The sequence below is a fragment of the Ictidomys tridecemlineatus genome, chromosome 12 (genome assembly GCF_052094955.1).
Source record: "Ictidomys tridecemlineatus isolate mIctTri1 chromosome 12, mIctTri1.hap1, whole genome shotgun sequence".
Lineage (NCBI taxonomy): Eukaryota > Metazoa > Chordata > Mammalia > Rodentia > Sciuridae > Ictidomys > Ictidomys tridecemlineatus.
The window spans coordinates 10,371,223-10,390,763 of record NC_135488.1 but is presented as its reverse complement, the minus strand read 5'-3'; the positions used below and the strand labels follow the sequence as shown (position 1 = coordinate 10,390,763).

General features: G+C 34.9%; 1 protein-coding gene across 1 annotated transcript in view; it reads right to left on the bottom strand.

The window, feature by feature from the left end:
• The window catches only part of LOC144369014 (uncharacterized), a 52,574-nt gene extending 37,271 nt beyond the window's left edge, over positions 1-15,303 (bottom strand). Inside the window, exon 1 of the mRNA XM_078028073.1 lies at positions 15,212-15,303. Coding sequence (XP_077884199.1) covers positions 15,212-15,214 — 3 coding nt within the window. The 5' untranslated portion in view covers positions 15,215-15,303. The remainder of the gene's footprint in view (positions 1-15,211) is intronic.
• Positions 15,304-19,541: the final 4,238 nt, after the last annotated feature.

Below are 19,541 nucleotides of genomic sequence, written 5' to 3'. Positions count from 1 at the left end.
GTAATGATTAAATGAGTTTTTCAGTGTTTAGAATTAATATAGGTTTGTTAGCAGTAAATTAATCAATCTATTTTTGCTTTGAATGGATTATGTCTACTGCGGGGACTAGCATTCAGGATTGTTATTTTCTCGAGTAAGAACCTATAGAGTATAAATGCATTGAGCAATTTGAGTGAATAAAGCACTGAAAGGGGCAAAAGAATTTGGACATTTTTTATTTCTCTCCTTCACTGCATATGTTGCAATTTTGACCCCTGGCAACTGGGACACGCTGACTATATTATTTTCTTTATGACAAATTTGAGTACAAACACAAAAAAGTGTGTCTGAAACTAGCTACATTGGGGTCATATAAGATTGAACAATTATGAGTTTATTCATTTTTAGTTACTAGATAGCTACAAAAATATTAAATGTTGTAAAAAACTGTCAATAACATGACATTAACATGATATATTATATATTTAATTTAGTAAGTACAACAGAAAAATTATAGAGAAACATCACCCCCCAAAAAAATTTCTACCACAATAATAGTTGCATAATAAATGGAAATATATTTCTGTAAGTGCAACATAGTTGTATTTGCAAGTTTAAAATGACACCAAATTAAAACATACAAGATCTAGCTGCATAAGGTGGCTTAAGCCTAGAATCCCAGTAGCTCTGGAGACTGAGGATGGAGGAATTCAACTTCAAAGCTATCCTCAGCAACAAGGCACTAAGCAAATCTGTGAGGCCCTGACACTGAATCAAATACAAAAAAAGTCTGGGTATGAGGCTCAGTACTCCAGTAGCACTGAGTTTAGTTTCTAGTTATCCCCACTACCAATCAGAAACTTTTGATAGGAAACTTTGAAGAAACCAATATCAATGAGGTATTAAAGTAGAAAATAGGACCACAAAATTGATCAAACTACATGCACTTGATGAAACAAATGAAGCAGCCAATCTCCAAAATATAAAACTAGAATGATCAGAATATATATAACAGAAGAAAACCTCCTTTTGTGAAAATCAGTTTTTCTAGTTCCAAATAATAAAATGTACCCCTATTAGGTTCATAAGAAAATAATAGTTAAGGCAGAAGTTATCAGAAGTAACTAAAAGCAAAGAGAACATGTGAGTATCTAACACTAAGAGAATAGTTTAGCAGAGAACACCAATAAGTTACATCATAAATAAAATGGTATTTCTTTCTCTTTTTTTTTTTTTGTGTGTGTGTGTGTGCTAGGGGTTGAACGGAGGGCCTTGTGCATGAAAGGCAAGCACTCTACCAACTGAGCTATATCCCCAGCCCTGGAAACTAGTACTGAAAAATGAATCACAAATAAACTTACATACTATTCAGAAATTTAAAGCTGCTTCAACAACCTGTTTCTGACACTTAAAAAAGGCAGGGAAGTTTCAATCATGTTTTATAGCATCTTTGTTCAATGTTCTCTGAATTCCTACTTAATTCTGATCACATTATCATGATGTAAATTTGAATGTATAGATTTAATTTTCAGTAATTTCTGATTTTTAATATGGATAAAAAAATTAAGTCACTTATTAGAAAGAAATAACCAGAAATTATTTCTTACAATTATGGATTATTGAAATACAAGACTTTCACAGTGTGAATAACTTTGAGTATATAAATTTTTATCAAAGTGATGAAATAGCCATACTTCCTATAAAAGTGTAAGAGAAAATTATTCCTTGCATTTTCTCAAATCTTGTAGCTTCTAGTGTTCTTTAGCTTGTGACCACAAATACTTCTTTTCTGAGTTGGTGAAATACTCAAATCACAAAGAGATAGATAAGCCTTCTCACAGGGAAGATGATAGTAACATAGCAGATAAATACCCTCAATTCCCACAGGGTCTGAGAACCATATTATATGATATGAAAGACACTCCAACAGACTGATTATTCCAAACATTGTTTGCAAAGATAGAAAAAAGTCAGTTCGTTGAACAAAATGAGTGAAGTGGGTTTGTGCCTCTGCAGATGAGAATAGTTGTAAAAGAGCAACAAAAGTAAGTTCAGGACTGGGCATTACAAGACATAGCTGAGGGCTGGGGATGGGACTAAAGTGGTAGCGCGCTTGCCTGGTATGCGTGTGGCCCGGGTTCTATCCTCACCATCACATACAAACAAAGATGTTGTGTCTGCTGAAAACTAAAAAATAAATATTAAGATTCTCTCTCACTCAAAAAAAAAAAAAAAAAAAAAAAAACAAGACATAGCTGACAAAATCCTAAAAAACAAAACAAAAAAAAAAACACAAAAACTCAGAAAGCACTTTACCCAGCTAACCTTATTTGATAGAATCAAATTCAGATGAACAGCAGAAGAAAGAGGCATACCCAAAGGGATATAACAGAATCTATTTTTATTAAATTTTATTATTATTCCTCACAATTATAGAGTTCTGTATCACCTCAATTACTACTTTCTTCATCTTTTAGGCGTTATCATGACCTTGTACATACAACTCATGTACACTAAATTTACCCCTGCATTTATGAGCTTATCACTTACCTTTTTCTCTGTTTAACTGTATATGTATGTTTATATTTTTATCCCACATTTCCAGGATTCTGCCATTAAAATTTCTTTGATACCACCTCCATGAAATGAATTTTTGTCATTTCAGTTCAGTACATCTAAATGTTCTATTCCATGTAGTTGGGAAAGATGGGGCTATTGCAAGGTCTTTCTTATTTTACTAATTATCAACTAGAGTTAAAGATCAACCTCGGTGCCTCCAGAGGATTTAATTCTCATTCACCTTTCTTATACATAGTGTTTTATTTTTTATGCAAGCAGCAGTAACTGTATTTAAAAGGTGAGTAAAAGATTCTGATATGGACATGGTGCTTTAGCAGTCCCCAAATCCCTAGGGTGGTGGTTCTGACACCACCTTACCACTGAAGCATCTTGATTGCATTCCACGTTGGACACTGGTACTATGCTTCCACTGAAAGTGATTCATTAGTTATGAATATTGTTCTTTTTCTGCTCTCAGTACTATTGAAATGTGGGGATTTGTGATAGGCTTAGAATCATATTTTTCAACACACTTATCATAGACCCATTTGATAACAATAGAAACACATATCTAAGAAGAAGAAAGAAGAGAAGGAAGACAATTTATCAATCCTAAAGAGGTAACAGAATAAACTCTGGGAATAAAATAGTAGTCATCTTATAAATTTGTTTCAAAAAATATTTTAGATAATAATATATTACTACATTAGAAAAGAGTGATGTAAATGCAATTTCAATTATTAGTGTTGTGACTGATTTTTTAAAGAGAATATCAAAAGCTCTATGCAGTGGTGCATGCCTGTAATTCTGGAGTCTTCTGAGGCTGTGGGTGAAAGATCACTAGTTCAAAGGCAGCCATCCTCAGCAACTTAGAGAGGCTCTAAGAAACTCCCCAAAACCCTTTAACAATAGTGGGATTGTTGATGAAAATTCATCTACATTTATTAAATGCTGAATTCAGAAATTAGTAGGTTCTCAAATATATATAAGTGAGACAGGAGTACTATATTAGGTGTAAATAGGAACAAAGAGGAGATTTGATACAGCTTTTAATTGACCCAGATGCCCACTTTAGTTTGTGATTGGAATTATGCTCATGAGCTAGATCCTTAAGCTGTTTAAAATAATGTGTTTTTATCAAGTATTTATAAAACAAGATTAAGATTTAATATAAATCAGGCTTGGCAAAGGGGAAATTGTTCAAATAATAAGTATATACATAAACACATAAACCAATATTAGATAAGTTAACATTCAGGATATTTATGTCATTATATAATCACTAGGAATGTAAAAATAATGACAAGAAAAAGTGAGTAAATAAAAAAACAAATAAATAATTGAATGAATGAATAAATAACTAAAAAGTACAAAGATGTAATGTGACTGAAATTGTAAAAGAGAGCTTGTAGCCTTGAAAAAGTTTGAAGGTACTTTGATATGGTATTCTACTACTTACTGAGGAATACCTTATGAACTGTCAATTCTACTTCTAGATGGGAAGAGTTAAAAACAGAACCAATTCACCTGGCTCTCTCACTTGAGAATAGTGCAACAGTTACCTTTTTCTTTCTCCCCAAATTTTATTTCTGCTTCCAAGAACACTACCCCTGTAACCTCATAATGCTATTGTAGACTTGTTGCATATAAACCCTTCTGCTGCTCAAGTTTTTTTTTTAATTGATCTATTTCTCCCTACCCTCATATATTCCACAATTTTAATGAGTTTATTTTCAGTTGTAGTTGGACACAATATCTTTATTTTATTTATTTATTTTTATGTGGTGCTGATGATCAAACACAGGGCCTCTTATGTGCTAGGTAAAAAATCTAGAGCTGAGCCAAAAACCCAGCCCCTCCACCAATACTTAAAAAAAAAATAATGTCACGTACATACTTAGCATCCAGCAGTCTTTCATTCTCCTCCATCCATTTCCTGCTTTGTGCATGAATAATTTTGAGATTTTTTCCATTCAGACATCAATAGTGCAGAGTGCTCAGAATTGGGGGTAAATTTTACAGAATATTAGAGTTCAATTACACAACATTAAAACTTTATATAGTGGAATGCACCTAAAGCTGAGGATAAAAAGAAAATCTACAGACTTCACTAGTTAAAATAAAATATCTAAAATTCATGAAAATGAATAATTTTGAAAAGACAATTTCATAAAAAGGAGAGTAAAGGGCAGAAGATACTAAGCAGAAGCAAAATTTTCACACCACAAAAAATGTACATCTGTATAGAGTGACATGTGTGGGTGCTTCCAAAAGAAAAATTAAATTGAAAGAGATATGATTAATTTGAGATGTAGCAATAAAATATTAATTGTATATAAATGTACCTGTACAAAATATGCCTCATTTAATAATAGGTATACATTGCAAGAAATGAACTCTAAAATTTTAACTTTTATTTTAATTTATCTTATTTATTTTTTATGTCAAAGAGAATACTGACATCTAGAATTTTGTATTGCCAAATGTTCAGGCTACATATTATATTTACTTGAAGTACATCACTGAACAAGATGGATTTTATCACACATTGTTGTACAATATGAACTTATAGAAATGATTAAATACCTTATAATAAAATGAATAAATAGATGTGTGTAAATAACACAGAACCTTTATTAAGAAAAAGAAAATGAAACAAAACAAAACAAACAACAAAAAACTTGAAATTTCGAGAAAGTTTGCAGTGCATTGCAGAAATAGAAATATGAAATTCTTTCCAAAAAATCATTGGGACAAGAAATTGTTTTTGAGAAAACCATTATATGCTTTTTTAAACCAGAAGAAACTCATTTTCAGAAGTATTATATTATTCAATATAAAAATAAAATATATCTGTGGATGGTATTACACAAATAATCTCAATGACTTCGGAGGTGGAAGCTGAAGAATCAAAAGTTCAAAGAAAGCCTCATCAACACAGGAAGGCCATGACCACCAAGAGGAAGTTTCTGTCTCAAAATAAAATATTGAATGGCCTGGGTATGTGGCTGTGGCTTAAGGGTATACAACCCCTAGATTCAATAATCCATATATATCTGTCAAAAGTTACTATAACAAGGAATTTATGCTAGGTGTGGTGGCACATGCCTGTGCCGCAGTCTGGGCTGGGCACAAAATCACAAGCCACCACACACCTTGTAGATTCAAATAGTAATTCTTTATTCCCGAACTCACACCGGCCTCTACACACGTTTTCGGGAAATCCAAGTTCTGCTGCCACCCAATTCACCTACTCCAAGAGGCTTTTTTCAAATACTTTTTGAATCTCCAGAGAACTCAATGGGAACTCAAGCAGCAGGAATGACCTATTCCAAGCAGCAATAATCTTCAAAATCCAACTTCCCTAAAACCCACATTGTCTTAAACCAGGAACGCCCTAAACTTATCTTAAACCGGGAACACCTTAAACCCAAGGAGAGGGTTACTTCCTTGAACTGCAGGATCCACCCTAAATCTGGATCCACCCTCGTCCTTGACCAGGGTAACCTTTCTCAAACACACATGCGATGTCAACAGCGAAATTCCAAGGCAAGTCCATTTAACATGGGGTACGCTGGCAAGGAAATTTCGATGTGTCATTCCTACTTGGCAATGGCCCTCAGCATGCCTGCAATCCCAACACTCTAAAGACTGAGGCAGGAGGATTGTGAGTTCAATTTCAGCCACAACAAAAAGAGTCACTAAAAAGCTCAGTGAGACTCTGTCATTATATAATATTTAAAATAATCCTAGGAATGACTCATTTGTCAGTTGCCCCTGCATTCAATCCCCAGCATGAATAAAAGGGATTTATATTGAAAATGTCATAGTACTTGCCTATAATGCCATCTATTTGGAAGACTAAGGCAGAAAGGTTAAAATTTCAAGGTTAGCTTGGCCACTTGCCAACAACCTGTCTCTATATAAATAGATTTTAATTTTTTGAGTTCTTTGTATACTCTGGATATTAGGGCTCTATCTGAAGTGTGAGGAGTAAAAAGTTGTTCCCATGATGTAGGCTCCCTATTTACCTCTTTTATTGTTTCTCTTGCTGAGAAAAAAAACAAATAAATAAACAATAAGATAACAAATAACCCAATCAACAAATGGGCCAAGGAACTGAACATACACTTTTCAGAGGAGAACATACAATCAATCTACAAGTACATAAAAAAATGCTCACCATCTCTAGCAGTCAGAGAAATGCAAATCAAAACCACCCTAAGATACCATCTCACTCCAGTAATATTGGCAGCCATTAGGAAGTCCAACAACAACAAGTGCTGGCGAGGATGTGGGGAAAAGGGTACTCTTCTACATTGCTGGTGGGACTGCAAATTGGTGCGGCCAATTTGGAAAGCAGTATGGAGATTCCTGGAAAAGCTGGGAATGGAACCACCATTTGACCCAGCTATTGCCCTTCTCAGACTATTCCCTGAAGACCTTAAAAGAGCGTACTACAGGGATACTGCCACATCCATGTTCATAGCAGCACAATTAACAATAGCTAGACTGTGGAACCAACCCAGATGACCTTCAATAGATGAATGGATTAAAAAATGTGGCATTTATACACAATGGAGCATTACACAGCACTAAAAAATGACAAAATCATGGAATTTGCAGGAAAATGGATGGCATTAGAGCAGATTATGCTAAGTGAAGCAAGCCAATCCCTAAAAACAAATGCCAAATGTCTTCTTTAATATAATGAGAGCAACTAAGATCAGAGCAGGGAGGAAGAGCAGGAGGAAAAGATTACCATTAAACAGGGACATGAGATGAGAGGGAAAGGGAGAGAAAAGGGAAATTGCATGGAAATGGAAGGAGACTCTCATGGTTATACAAAATTACATATAAGAGATTGTGAGGGGAATGGAAAAAAATAAGGAGAGAAATAAATTACAGTAGATGGGGTAGAGAGAGAAGATGTGAGGGGAGAGGAGGGGGGATAGTAGAGGATTGGAAAGGTAGCAGAATACAACAGTTACTAATATGGCATTATATAAAAATGTGGATGTGTAACCTATGTGATTCTGCAATCTGTATTTGAGGTAAAAATGGGAGTTCATAACCCACTTGAATCTAATGTATGAAATATGATCTGTCAAGAGCTTTGTAATGTTTTGAACAACCAATAAAAAAAAGAAAATAAAGAAAATAAAATAAAAATAAAAATAAAGAGATTTTAAAAAAATGTCTGGGGATGTTGATGAGTGTAATGGCAACTTTGGTTTAAATCTAAAGAACCACAAAACAGAGCAGTTATTTATTTTCAGAAAGTTACATAAATATGTTAAAAAATTATAAATTTGGCAACATTAAGAAATAAACTTTTTTTTGTTAAGTGGTACAAAGATGGGCTGGAGTTCTGCATCAGTGGCAGATCATTCACCTGGCACATGTGAGGCCCTTGGTTCCATCCTCAGCACCACATGAAAATAAATAAATAAGGGTACTTATGGTAGGAGAAATGTTCAAAAATTAAAACCTCTTAACATCTTAACAAATTATAAAAATGCAAACTAACATCTGATGCCAAAAAAATTACACAGTATTAATGAGGGCAAAAAACAAATTCTCTTGAATTAGAGAAAGAATATAAATTGCTATTATTTTTTGTGTAAAGTGTTTATTTCATACACATGATACTCCTCAAACAGTAGCAAAGCCTATATAAAATATTGTGTTTCTGATCTTGATAATATGTAGTTATATGATAGCATAAGGCTACAAATATGTTCATCCATGCTGTTGAAACCAGAAAAATAGGTGCAAAGATGAAGTACATTCAAAATGAAATAAATACTATACTTTGAAAAAACTGCTTTTTTGGGATCAGACACATTTTTACTTTCATAGAAGTAGCTCCTGTTTTTTCCACAGAAATTTTTAACTTGGCTTCTCCAGAAAACTTCAACTTGGCTGATTTTTGGACTGTCACAAAAAGAGTCTCTACAAAAGAGTTCAAAGTAGATAAATTTCCAATTTCAATGTTGCCCTGTTTTAATTGACCAATACCTGGGAGGAAATCAGCACTCCAGGCACTGTACACCAACTTACTAGTTTCTCACAAACGTATTCAGTAGAGTAGTTTGTAAAAAAAAAAAAAAAACATGTAAACAAGGCCTCTTGGCCTGGAGCTGGGGCTTCACACAGCTGTTTACATTTCTAAGATAAGAGAAGTTACCAATTGGGCTCCCTAGTAATAGCAGGCAGGAGGAGGAAAGAAAGAAGAATCTCTCCCCTTCTCAGGTGCAATCCTTAAAGAGTTAACTTGCTGAGAAAAGTGAAAGAAAAAAAAAACTGCTTCTATGTGAACTTCTGCAGACTGTTAGCTTCTGACCACTCCACTTATATGCTGGGTATGAAACTTTGAAGCTACCGAAACTTGGGGTTCAGGGGTTTGATTGATTATACCAAAAGCTATGCCCTCTGAACCTGGCTGCAGCCAAAGAAAACTGTTTCCTGTTATGTTCCATGACTTGTATCATTTGTCCCCACAATATAATTTTATTCAGCTTAATTGACAGAACAAAATATTGCATAAGTATTATATAAAGGTGATATCTGTGTAACACATTATATAGGGAGAGGCTTTCAAGGAAAATATGTGCAATTTATCACAAAACAAAAATTTACAGAGGACATAAAATGCTCCATTGTATACACCATGTGTGTAAATAAAACTCATAATTACAAAGAAAACCATTTATCTCAGTTTAATGTATAATATTTTCCCATTAAAATTTTACTATGCATAAATTGTTTTTTTTGAAATTTATGTAGAAAAAAATATGTAAAATAGCCAAAAACCTTCTATTTTTAAGACCAAATAATGTTGCTGTTGTTTTGTGACATTAATGTGTACTATGAAACTGTATGGCAATAATACAAATAAATGAATCATAAATTATCCAAATCTGAATCCACAAATATGTCATTTTTTTGGCATTGTTAAGAGCAATAGGAAGGCCTAAATAAAAACTATCAATGTGAAAAATAATATTAGACATGAATGGTAAAATTATCCAATATGAAGTTGGAATTTGGGACTAGTAGCACAATTTACAAGTAGAGTGTGTGTGTGTGTGCAGAATGTGCAAGGTACTTGGTTCCAAACTTAGAAACAATAAAAGGCATATGTTAATGGGGGATGATGTTAAAAATAAGGCAGAATATAAAAATTCTAGAGTTTTCCTCCATCTAAAAATATAATTAATAAAAAGCTACTCATGTTCTGAGTGTCTCTTTGACAAAGTTATAAATGAATAGAGAGACTGAAATACATTCAGCAATTTAAAAAATATTTACCTTCAATCAGAATGAAAATCTGGGGTACACTGAGTATTAGCCCAGTCTTGAGCAAATTACCACATTTGAGAACAAATCCCCAATGGCCAATATCACCCAGAGTAAACAGAAGTGGGAAATAGTTAAACAGAAGTGTCTAAGCCACAGAATGTATGGTGATTTCTAGAGGCAATGAAAGCCTCTGCAGTGTTTTATCAGCTGGGATCAAGGCCAAATATCAAAGTTGTTGTTTATCTCAAGAAAACATTTGCCAACATATTTTCCCAATTGCTGTGGCTGTCAGATGATATTCTCCCTAGATTTTATTGTGGATATAATAGGAGGAAATACAATGAACCCCCTGGTACACTGAGTAAAATTCTAGCAGTTCATGAGCCCAGCCCCAACCCTGCTAACTCCAGTAATAAAGTCAGAACTACCAATTGATTCTAGGAGGAGTTTGCTTGTATACTAAATTTCTCCACTTAAACATCTTTTGTTCAAGTTACTGCTGAGGGCCATTACCAAGTAGGAATGACGCATCGAAATTTCCTTGCCAAGAGTACCCCATGCTGCTTAGAGAACATTCGATGGGACATTGCATGCATGCTGTAATAAGATGATCTTGCTCAAGGACCAAGGCAGATCCAGGTTTAGAGCTGATCAGGTTTGAGGAAGTAACTGGCTCCTTGAGTTTAAGGCGTTGCCAGTTTAAGATAATGGGTTTTAGGGAAGTTGGAGATTGAAGATTATTGCTGAGATTAGGGTGTTCCTGTTGCTTGTTCCTGTTGAGTTCTCGTGAGATTAAAATGGGATTTGGAGAGAGCCTCATGGAGTAGGTGAATTGTGCAGGATACTGCAGAATGTGATTGCCCCTGGACCTGTGTGGAGGCAGTGTGAGAGCTGGAATAAAGAACTGCTGTTTGAACCTACAAAGCTGTGAGTGCCTCGTGATTCTGGTGGCAAGCCGAGACATTGGCCTTTGGCAAGTTACTATGTCCTGAACTTCTAAGCTCTGGAAGCAAAAGAGACTGAGAATGTGCAAATCTACACAGATTGAAAACCAATAAATTACATTGTATTTCTCTCACCTTTATGGACTATGATAACCAATATTAGAAATCAGAAAACACAAATCTGTTTATTCAAATAAATCTTTACAGAACACTCCTACACTGGCTACTTCACATAAACTTGCCTCAGGAATTTAATGTAAGAATTCAATCAATATTCTGTGCCCTCTGCAAGGCTCTTAAAATGTCTTTAGGTAAAATCTGAGAGCCAGGTGTGTTGGCAGAGGCCTGTAATCCAGAGGTTTATAATTGTGATTTGAAAGACACTCTCAGCATCTTAGCGAGCCTCTAAGTAACTTAGTTAGACATTGTCTCAAAATAAAACATAAAAAGGACTGGGGATGTGGCTCTGTGGTTTGTACTCCTGGGTTTATCTCCCAGTGCAAAACCAACTAAGGTGAACAATTTCTGAAAGATTACAATTATGCCAGTGTACATATACATGTAAAAATATTAGTGAAAATTAATAAAAATATTTTTTGAAAAAAGTGTTAAGCTTCTTCAAAAGCTCAAGATAAAAATCACATATAATCCACTAATAATAATTTTGGGTAGCAAAGCAAGGCTGCATATGCCTATACTCCAGTGGCTCAGGAGTATAACAAGGGAGCATCTCAAGTTTAAGACCAGTCTCAGCAATTTGGCAAGGTTGTAACCAAATGAGTGAGATGCTGTCTCAAAAAAGGGAAACAGGTTGGTGTATAGCACAGTGACAAAGTGCCTATGGGTTAATCTATAGTGACTCAAATAATAATAATAATAATAATAATAATAATAATAATAATAAAATTTGGCTAAAAAATGCCATATAATCCAGTAATAATATTTCTAGGAATATATCTAAATGAATTGGAAAATTTTTCTCAAAAAAATAACTGCAATTCCATTTTTATTGTAGCTTTATTCACAGAATCTAATAAAAAAAATAAAATACCAGCCAGGCATGGTGGGAAATGCCTTTAATCCCAGGGGTTTGGGAGTTTGAGGCAGAGGATGGAGAGTTCAAAGCAGCCTCAGAAATGGTAAGGCACTAAGCAACTCTTTTCAAAGAAAATGTAAAATAGGGCTAGAGAAGAGGTTTAATCTCTGAGTTTAATTCCTGGTATGCACCCCCCCCAAAAAAAAAAACATCCTTTTAGATGAAAGGAACATCAAAAGATTTTTTCCAACTTCACAGCACTGAACTACTCCCCTTAGATGCTACACACTTATAGTTCAAACTGATCTCTAGAAGACAAGACTCAGATAATGATATTTTCTAAATAGGCTAAGAGACATTGATATCTGTTGACACCTTATGTCAAACTGTTCTAAAACTAAGGTCTTGGCAAATATGGGAGGTTGGAAAGAGAACACAACATAGAGTTAAATTCTTTAAAAGGGAATCTTAACTCACACACTGTGATATCTGAAACCACAGTTGGAGATAAAATTAGATTCTTTGCTTTACTGATTTCTGGGTTATTAATTCAATACAAACATATATTGAAAAAGTATTAAGGCTACTGGTTAATGTCTATGTAAAACAGGTTATTAAAAATGTATCAGGTTAGGACTGGGGTTTCAGCTCAGTAACAGAGAGCTTGCCTAGCATGTTGAGTCACTGGGTTCGATCCTCAAATCCACATATCAATAAGTAAAATAAAAGTACATTGATAACTATTTTTTTTTAAATGTACCAGGTTCCTCACATGGCTTTTGATGTTCAGATTCACTATGTACTCTAGCCCTTGTGATTAAACTTCCTTATAGTTTAAATCAAGTCCAGTCCCATCTTTATCTTCCTCCACACTAGGACAAAGATGTTAGCTGGAAATGTTTGGAATGCTTCTACAAGTCATTTTAATAAAGTGGTCTTACATATATGGAGGGAAAAACATCAATTAAGGTCCCATTACATTTTTAAAAAGTCTTTAATTGGGACTGTGAGGATGGATTTAGCACTGAGCTTAAACAACTCCATTTTAAAAACTCCAGTTTGAAACATGCAGTCACTCCAGGCACACCCAAAGAGTCCTACAGTATGGCCTAAAAAAAAAAAAAGTTACTTCCCCTTAACCTGATAAACAGAGTGAAATATCTGGTAGGCTATACTTGCCTAATAAGAGAGAAAGACAAGAAAATCAGAGTGGAGACCACAAGACCAGAAGTTTCTGACCCCAGGGTAAAGGATGTCATGGAGAAATCCCATGATAGCTAATAAGAATTGAAAGAGAGGTTAAAAGCCCCCAAATTTAGTATAAATAATAGAGCTAATGAACAGGGATTTAGCCAGCAGAAACTAGGATGCACTCAAGCTAAAGATCCTGATGAGGACCTGATATCCCATAACTTGTCATTGTTCTTCTGATCCTCTGCATGATTTTCTCATCTTTCAAACTCTACCACTTCATCTGAATTTTGGTGAAAGCCACAACTTCTGCGAAGGTTCTCTCCTTAACATGCTGTCCAATCCAAGCAAGAAGAAGCCTGCCTTGGTTCTGGATCTGGTCACCATGGTCTGAGTGAGTGTGCATCTGCCGGACTAAAAGCCTAAGGTTTAAAAATTTTGTTCTGACATTTAATCTTAGTACACAGTCTGTCACTAGCCTGTCATGATTAAGTGAATTCTGCAGTGTTTAGAATTAATCTAGGTTTGTTAGTAGTAAATTAATCAACCTATTTTTTGTTGTTGTTGTTGCTGTGAATGGATTATGGCTACTGCAGGGCCAAGCATTCAGGATTGTTATTTTCTTGAGTAAGAACCTATAGAGTATAAATACATTGAACAATTTGAGTAAAGAAAGCATTGAAAGGGGTAGAAGAATTTGAATATTTTTTATTTCTCTCCTTGACTGCATATGTTTCAATTTTGCCCCTGGCGACTGGGACACATTGACTATATTATTTTATTAAGAAAAATATCATCATTTTTAATGTCATCTAATTTTTCCCTGCTTTCTTCTTATGTGAAAGTCTCACAAGGACAAAGCAAAATCTTTTAAAATTGCCATGCAGTTCTTGGAGAAAAAAAAATATAAATAAAGCATCCCTTTAAAACAAAACATGGGAAAAAATAATTATGTTGATACTGAAGTTTTGAGATGAAACTAAATTTCCCATTTAACCAATTTTCTCTGGGATCTTGTCTCACAAGTTTTGAAGAATAAAATCTATGGACACTCAGTGAAGGTAATAGTAAAAAAAAATAGGATTTATTTTAGCAAGAAGCAATACAACTCCCAAAATGTGGGAGAGGGCATGATAGCAGAAGAACCCATTTTTTGTGTGTCAGGTTCGAAGTTTAAATATGGTTTTTGGCAAAGCATTGGATAAAATCTATTTAAAATGAGTATTTAAAAAGGCATTTTTATTACCAACTAGGCTGAAATTTGTCCTTTTGATATCCCATCCTCCTTCCAGTGACTTCCAATTGGGTTCACCCCAAGGACAAAAAATTTGGTTGAAGGTATACCCACAAGTGAATCTCAAGTGTTCTTTTAATTTGAATAGGCCTTAATGGTGCTCATTAACATATCTATCCATTAACCTTCAGGTGTGGTTAAATAAGATTTCCTTTATACAGCTGCCTTATCATTTTACCATCTATTTTATTTTTTCTCAATCAAGTTGAGCAAGAAACCCGCCTTTGAGAATGTAAAGAGAGCTGGAAATTTGGGATTTAATCTCAGACCTATAATTGCTAAACTATCAGATAGCCATTCAGGATTTGAGTTACTTCTTAGTCTACATTTCAAAAGCTCAGAAGTTCAAAACCAGCTTGAGCAAGTTAGTGAGGTTCTAATGAACTCAGAGAGACCTTGTCTCTACATAAATATATAGAAAAAAGTTGAGAATGTGGGTCAGTAGATAAACACCCCTTGGAATAATTCCTGGTATAAAATAAATAAACATATATACAACAAAAATAAACACTTAAAAGGAACAAGAAAAGGGGTCTCTAAAAAAGCCAGAGCTTCTCTCACACAGTAACACAACTAATGAAGTTGGGGTCCTCTTCTGATGATTATCTCAGTCTTCACCACATATTCTGGGGACATGCTGAGATAATGGCACACAGATGCCCACATAGGAATTCAGGAAGGCCCTGAAAATACCATACAATTATGGAACAAAAGACTTGAGGTCTCAAATACTGATCTAAGCTCCACTATACTAGTCAGAGAAAACTAAAGGCTAAGCTGCCAAAGAGAGACCTTCTACCCACCAGACTCTGGAGACAATTATGAGTTTCCAGCCACTATTGCAAATCCCACTGGCTTCAAACAGCCTCCCTACCCAGTCTCAAAATAAGAACACACACTTACCATTTCCTGGATTTCAGGATGCTTGGTGTTCCCCTTATATTTTTTTTAAGCTCCAGTGTAGCACAGAAACCTGGAAGCATAGAAATGAATTCAATGAATGGCAGATTCCAATAACAAAAAGAATAGAATACTGTGGAAGTCTGCTCCCTCATCACTGGCTGTGTCTTGATTGGGACAGTTCTCACCCAAGAGACAGGTTGGAAAGGGCTTCAGGAACTTCCTCCAAAATTGAGGCTGGTAGTTACACCACTGGTAACTGGTGACAAGTCTTATTTTTCCACATGTTGAAGTTTGAACATTAGAGAAGCATGTTGAGGCAAGCATACAAAGCAGGGTTTATTTACAAAAGAGTAACATAGACTTCTCCCACAAGGGAGAAGTGGGACATAGCTGGTATCAGGGTATTCCAAGAAGCAAAGTGTTCTGCCCTTTTTATATGTCCTAGGCTTCCTTTATTCTCCTGCCTTTGCCCCCTTATCTTTCTCCTTCCTGAGTACATGTCTAGACCCAAAAATGCTTGGTGGGATGGCCTAAAGTTGAGAAATAGGTGGGTTTAAGGGGGGAGGGCAGGATGGAGTACAAGAACATATTAACAATCTTATAGCTCTCTGTAGGGAGGGGAAATTCCTGGGACAGGTTACCTTGGCAACAGGTTGGAGCAGGGGCAGTTTCCTAACAATATCCCTCAGGGGATAGTCTCCAACTTTCCAGATTCACTCAAAATTGGCTTCCTAGATTTAACCTGATTTGATTTATGTATCTACACTGTCTGTTTAATTCAGTAGGCCTACTGTTTGAGTAATAGTAAATTTCATCCAGATCAGAATCAAATAAGGACACAAAGACAGGATTTTGTCTGCTCTGTTTTTGTTGATCAAACTCTGGAGATCTACCACATGCAGGGGTGCATGCCTATAATCCAAGTAACTGGAGAGGCTGAGGCAGGAGAACAGTGAGTTCAAAGCAAGCCTCAGCAATGGCAAGGCACTAAGAACCTCACTGAGATGATGTGTTTAAATAAAATAGAAATAGGGCTGTGAATGTCGTCTCAGTGGTCATGTGCCCCTGAGTTCAATTGTCAGTAGAAAAAAAAAATACTGGAGATCAGATCCATGGGTATTATTCACTACAATGTCCCAGGACCACAGATGAATAGATTGAAGGATTAATAGTAACACAGAGTCCTGGGGAAGAGTCTCTAATTCTCCTCTGATGGCTTTTCAAGTAACTGATATTACAATATTACAGGCATTCTCCACAGCTTTGGAATATTTTTATTTATTTTATTTTTTGTTTTTATTTTTTTTTTGCTGTGAATTGCATTAAATGCCTCAGAATAAAATTATTTCATGGCAGAATTTCCTCCCAATATTTAGATCTAGCCCAGACAGAAGTGCATTTATATAAAAATTAAGTATCACAATTACTTTAAAATTTTATTTAATATTTTTGTTCTCTGGCCTTATGAGAAAAGAGCTTGAGACTTCCACTCATAAGTCATTCCCTGAGGCAACATTGTCCTACTCCTCTACAAAAAATGGAGCAAAAATAAAATTTTAAAGTTTCTAGTTTAATAAAATAAACAAGAAGTGAACAGTGCCAGGTCTCTAGATCTCTCAGTATTCCAGAACCTAGAGTATAAGAAATTAAAAAATAAATTATTTGCAATTGTGCCTTGAGCACAATAATAGAATTATGATGTCTGTTTTTTCTTTGGTATGGCGTACTATGAGAATATTAGCACAAATCACAGGCATTATGTCTATATAGACTTTTTTCTATAATTTAATACAGCCCATCAACAGAGTCAACTTCAAATTTAAATGAAAAAAAAATTAATTATTATTGCCAGTGTCCAGCCCTAGAAGGAATCCAGGGGTCCTGAAGTATGAATGTCATTGGGTACTGAAGGATATGTGGCCTCAGCAAAAGAAGAGATGACAGGATGACGGGTTGCAAGTTACAAGCAGCCTTCAGAAGGATCTGATGCCCATAGAGGGGACTTTATTTTTATACCTTTTTTACAGGTATTTACTCATTTAGTTAAAATAGCAACAAAGCCCAAAACTTTTTTCATTTACATAATTTTCAAGAGTTGCAATCTTTTCTGACATATATTAACTTCATAAGATATTGAACACATTTTTAAAAATATGTTCCTGTAACTTTTGCAAACCACGATAAAGCTTTTACATTTTCACTTCAATCACTAAGTACTAGACTATGCAACTTGACTACCTGTATCATGACCTATTATTAACTTTTAACTTTAAAGCATACCTATGATTATTGGTAAGCTTTTTTGCTTCTAAACTAAAGTCCTAATAATACACACTTACAAGAGTGAAAGCCTATGACTTAAAAGCCTACTACTCTGAACTGACTTTAAAATATATCTATATAAAATTTTACATTATTCTGTTTTTCCAAACTAATTTTCTTTCTTCACATGACCTATTTAACTGCTTTTTGAAAGAGTTTCTTTGGTCCTTCATCAAATTATGAATTCTTATCTCCTTATAATTTTTAATTAAACAGCAGGCTCTGCACTTCAACTCATTTGCTATTACTATTAACTATGTGTTTCCTATTTTCATCATGAATTCCTGTGTAGGGCAAAGAAGGCTCTTTTAGTAAAAGGAATGTATGTTGGACAGGTTGTGGCTTTAGAATGAGGAGCTAAGTGTAAATTGTTAAGCTTTTCTCAGGAACCTTGATTTGCAATCTTTTTCCTGTGAATATCTTAAGAAATAATACTATTGTTTGTATTGTCAGAGATACTAAAATACATCTCAGGACATATCTTATTTGTATCCTTAATCTCATTCTGGGAATTTTCCTGCAATATCAGGCAACATGTATTGACTGTTGTATGCCCTATTATCTATCTCATGAGTATCATAAACAAAACACTAAACATTACCCATTGTGGTGCAGTCCTGCCACAGAATCCCCCACACTGTGACCCTGCCAGACAGGAGGTGCAAGAACATCTACACCACACTGCCTATAAGATATCAGGTATTTTCCACATAGAAACTAGCTGGTATCTTGTGATTGAATTGTGGCATCCAGTCAATAGTGAGTGGATTATTTATCTGTCATTGGATAACAAGTCATTCTAAAATGTATTCACTCACTGGACCCCTGAGCCAAATCTCAATCCCTATTTTGTATTTTATTTTGAGAAAGATTCTCACTGAGTTGCTTAACATCTCATCTTCGCTGAAGCTAAAATTGAACTCATTATCCTCCTGCTTCAGCCTTCCAAGATACTGGGATTACAGGAGTGCACCATTGCACTCAGCTCTGTTCACATATTTAATGCCAGCATTCCCTCTTTGCCTTATCAACTGTTTCTTTTTTTCTATTGTACATTTCAAATAAATGCAGTATTCTCCAAGAACTGGATGTCAGATTAAAGATTTTGGTTTCTCTTTGTGAGGATTTCACATGAGAAAAAAGCAGACAAGTGTAACTTGACAATTTTAAAACTAAGAACAATTTTTCTCTGCTCTTTGTCTTCCCAGGTACAGACACTTATCACAATATCTAATTTGAAATTCCTCCTTTAAGAATTTCTGGTGTGATGTGTCCTCATTCTAACCTCCTATATTGTCCGATTTGTGGGTTTCATAACTGCTTAACAAAAGGTTTGAACAGCCACCATGTCTAAATTCTTTTGGAGGGCCTAGTGAATATCATTCCCTGCATCTTTTCCCTCTAGAGAGCAGTATAAACTATGAAGTGAAGGCACTCCAGAGAGTCTCTGATAGCCCTTCAGCTGGCAAGGATCTTTTAGTGATACAGGGCTGGGACACTCAGAAAAACTGAGATGGAATGAAGACCACCCCCTTCAAATGCAGACTTTTTTTTTTTAATCAAGGTATAAGTTTCCAAAGTTATCAGAGTGGCAGGCAATGAGTTTATTAGAAGTGATGTGAATGACGAATAGGGTGACACTCTGACAGAAGAAAGTGTGTTCTCTCTAAAAAGATAATAGCATGTCTCTCTTGAACTTCAGTCTTTTTGAAGATCTAAAAAAAGATCAAAAAGAATCTTGACCAGGTACACTTCTTGACTTTGAACTGACAGTAGGATAACATAAAACTCTCAAGTATCCTCTGCCATGACAACTTTAGGTTAATTAGGCTCATGTTCACCATTTCTAATTGAATTTATAAGCACTAATTTCAGGAAACCCCTTTGAAATAAAAAAAAATTTATTTACATTCCAGTCCTCAGAAGGTCATGTTCTTCTCCTGTAGATCCTCAGCACCACATAAAAATAAGTAAATAAATTAAAGGTATTGTGTCCATCTAAAACAAA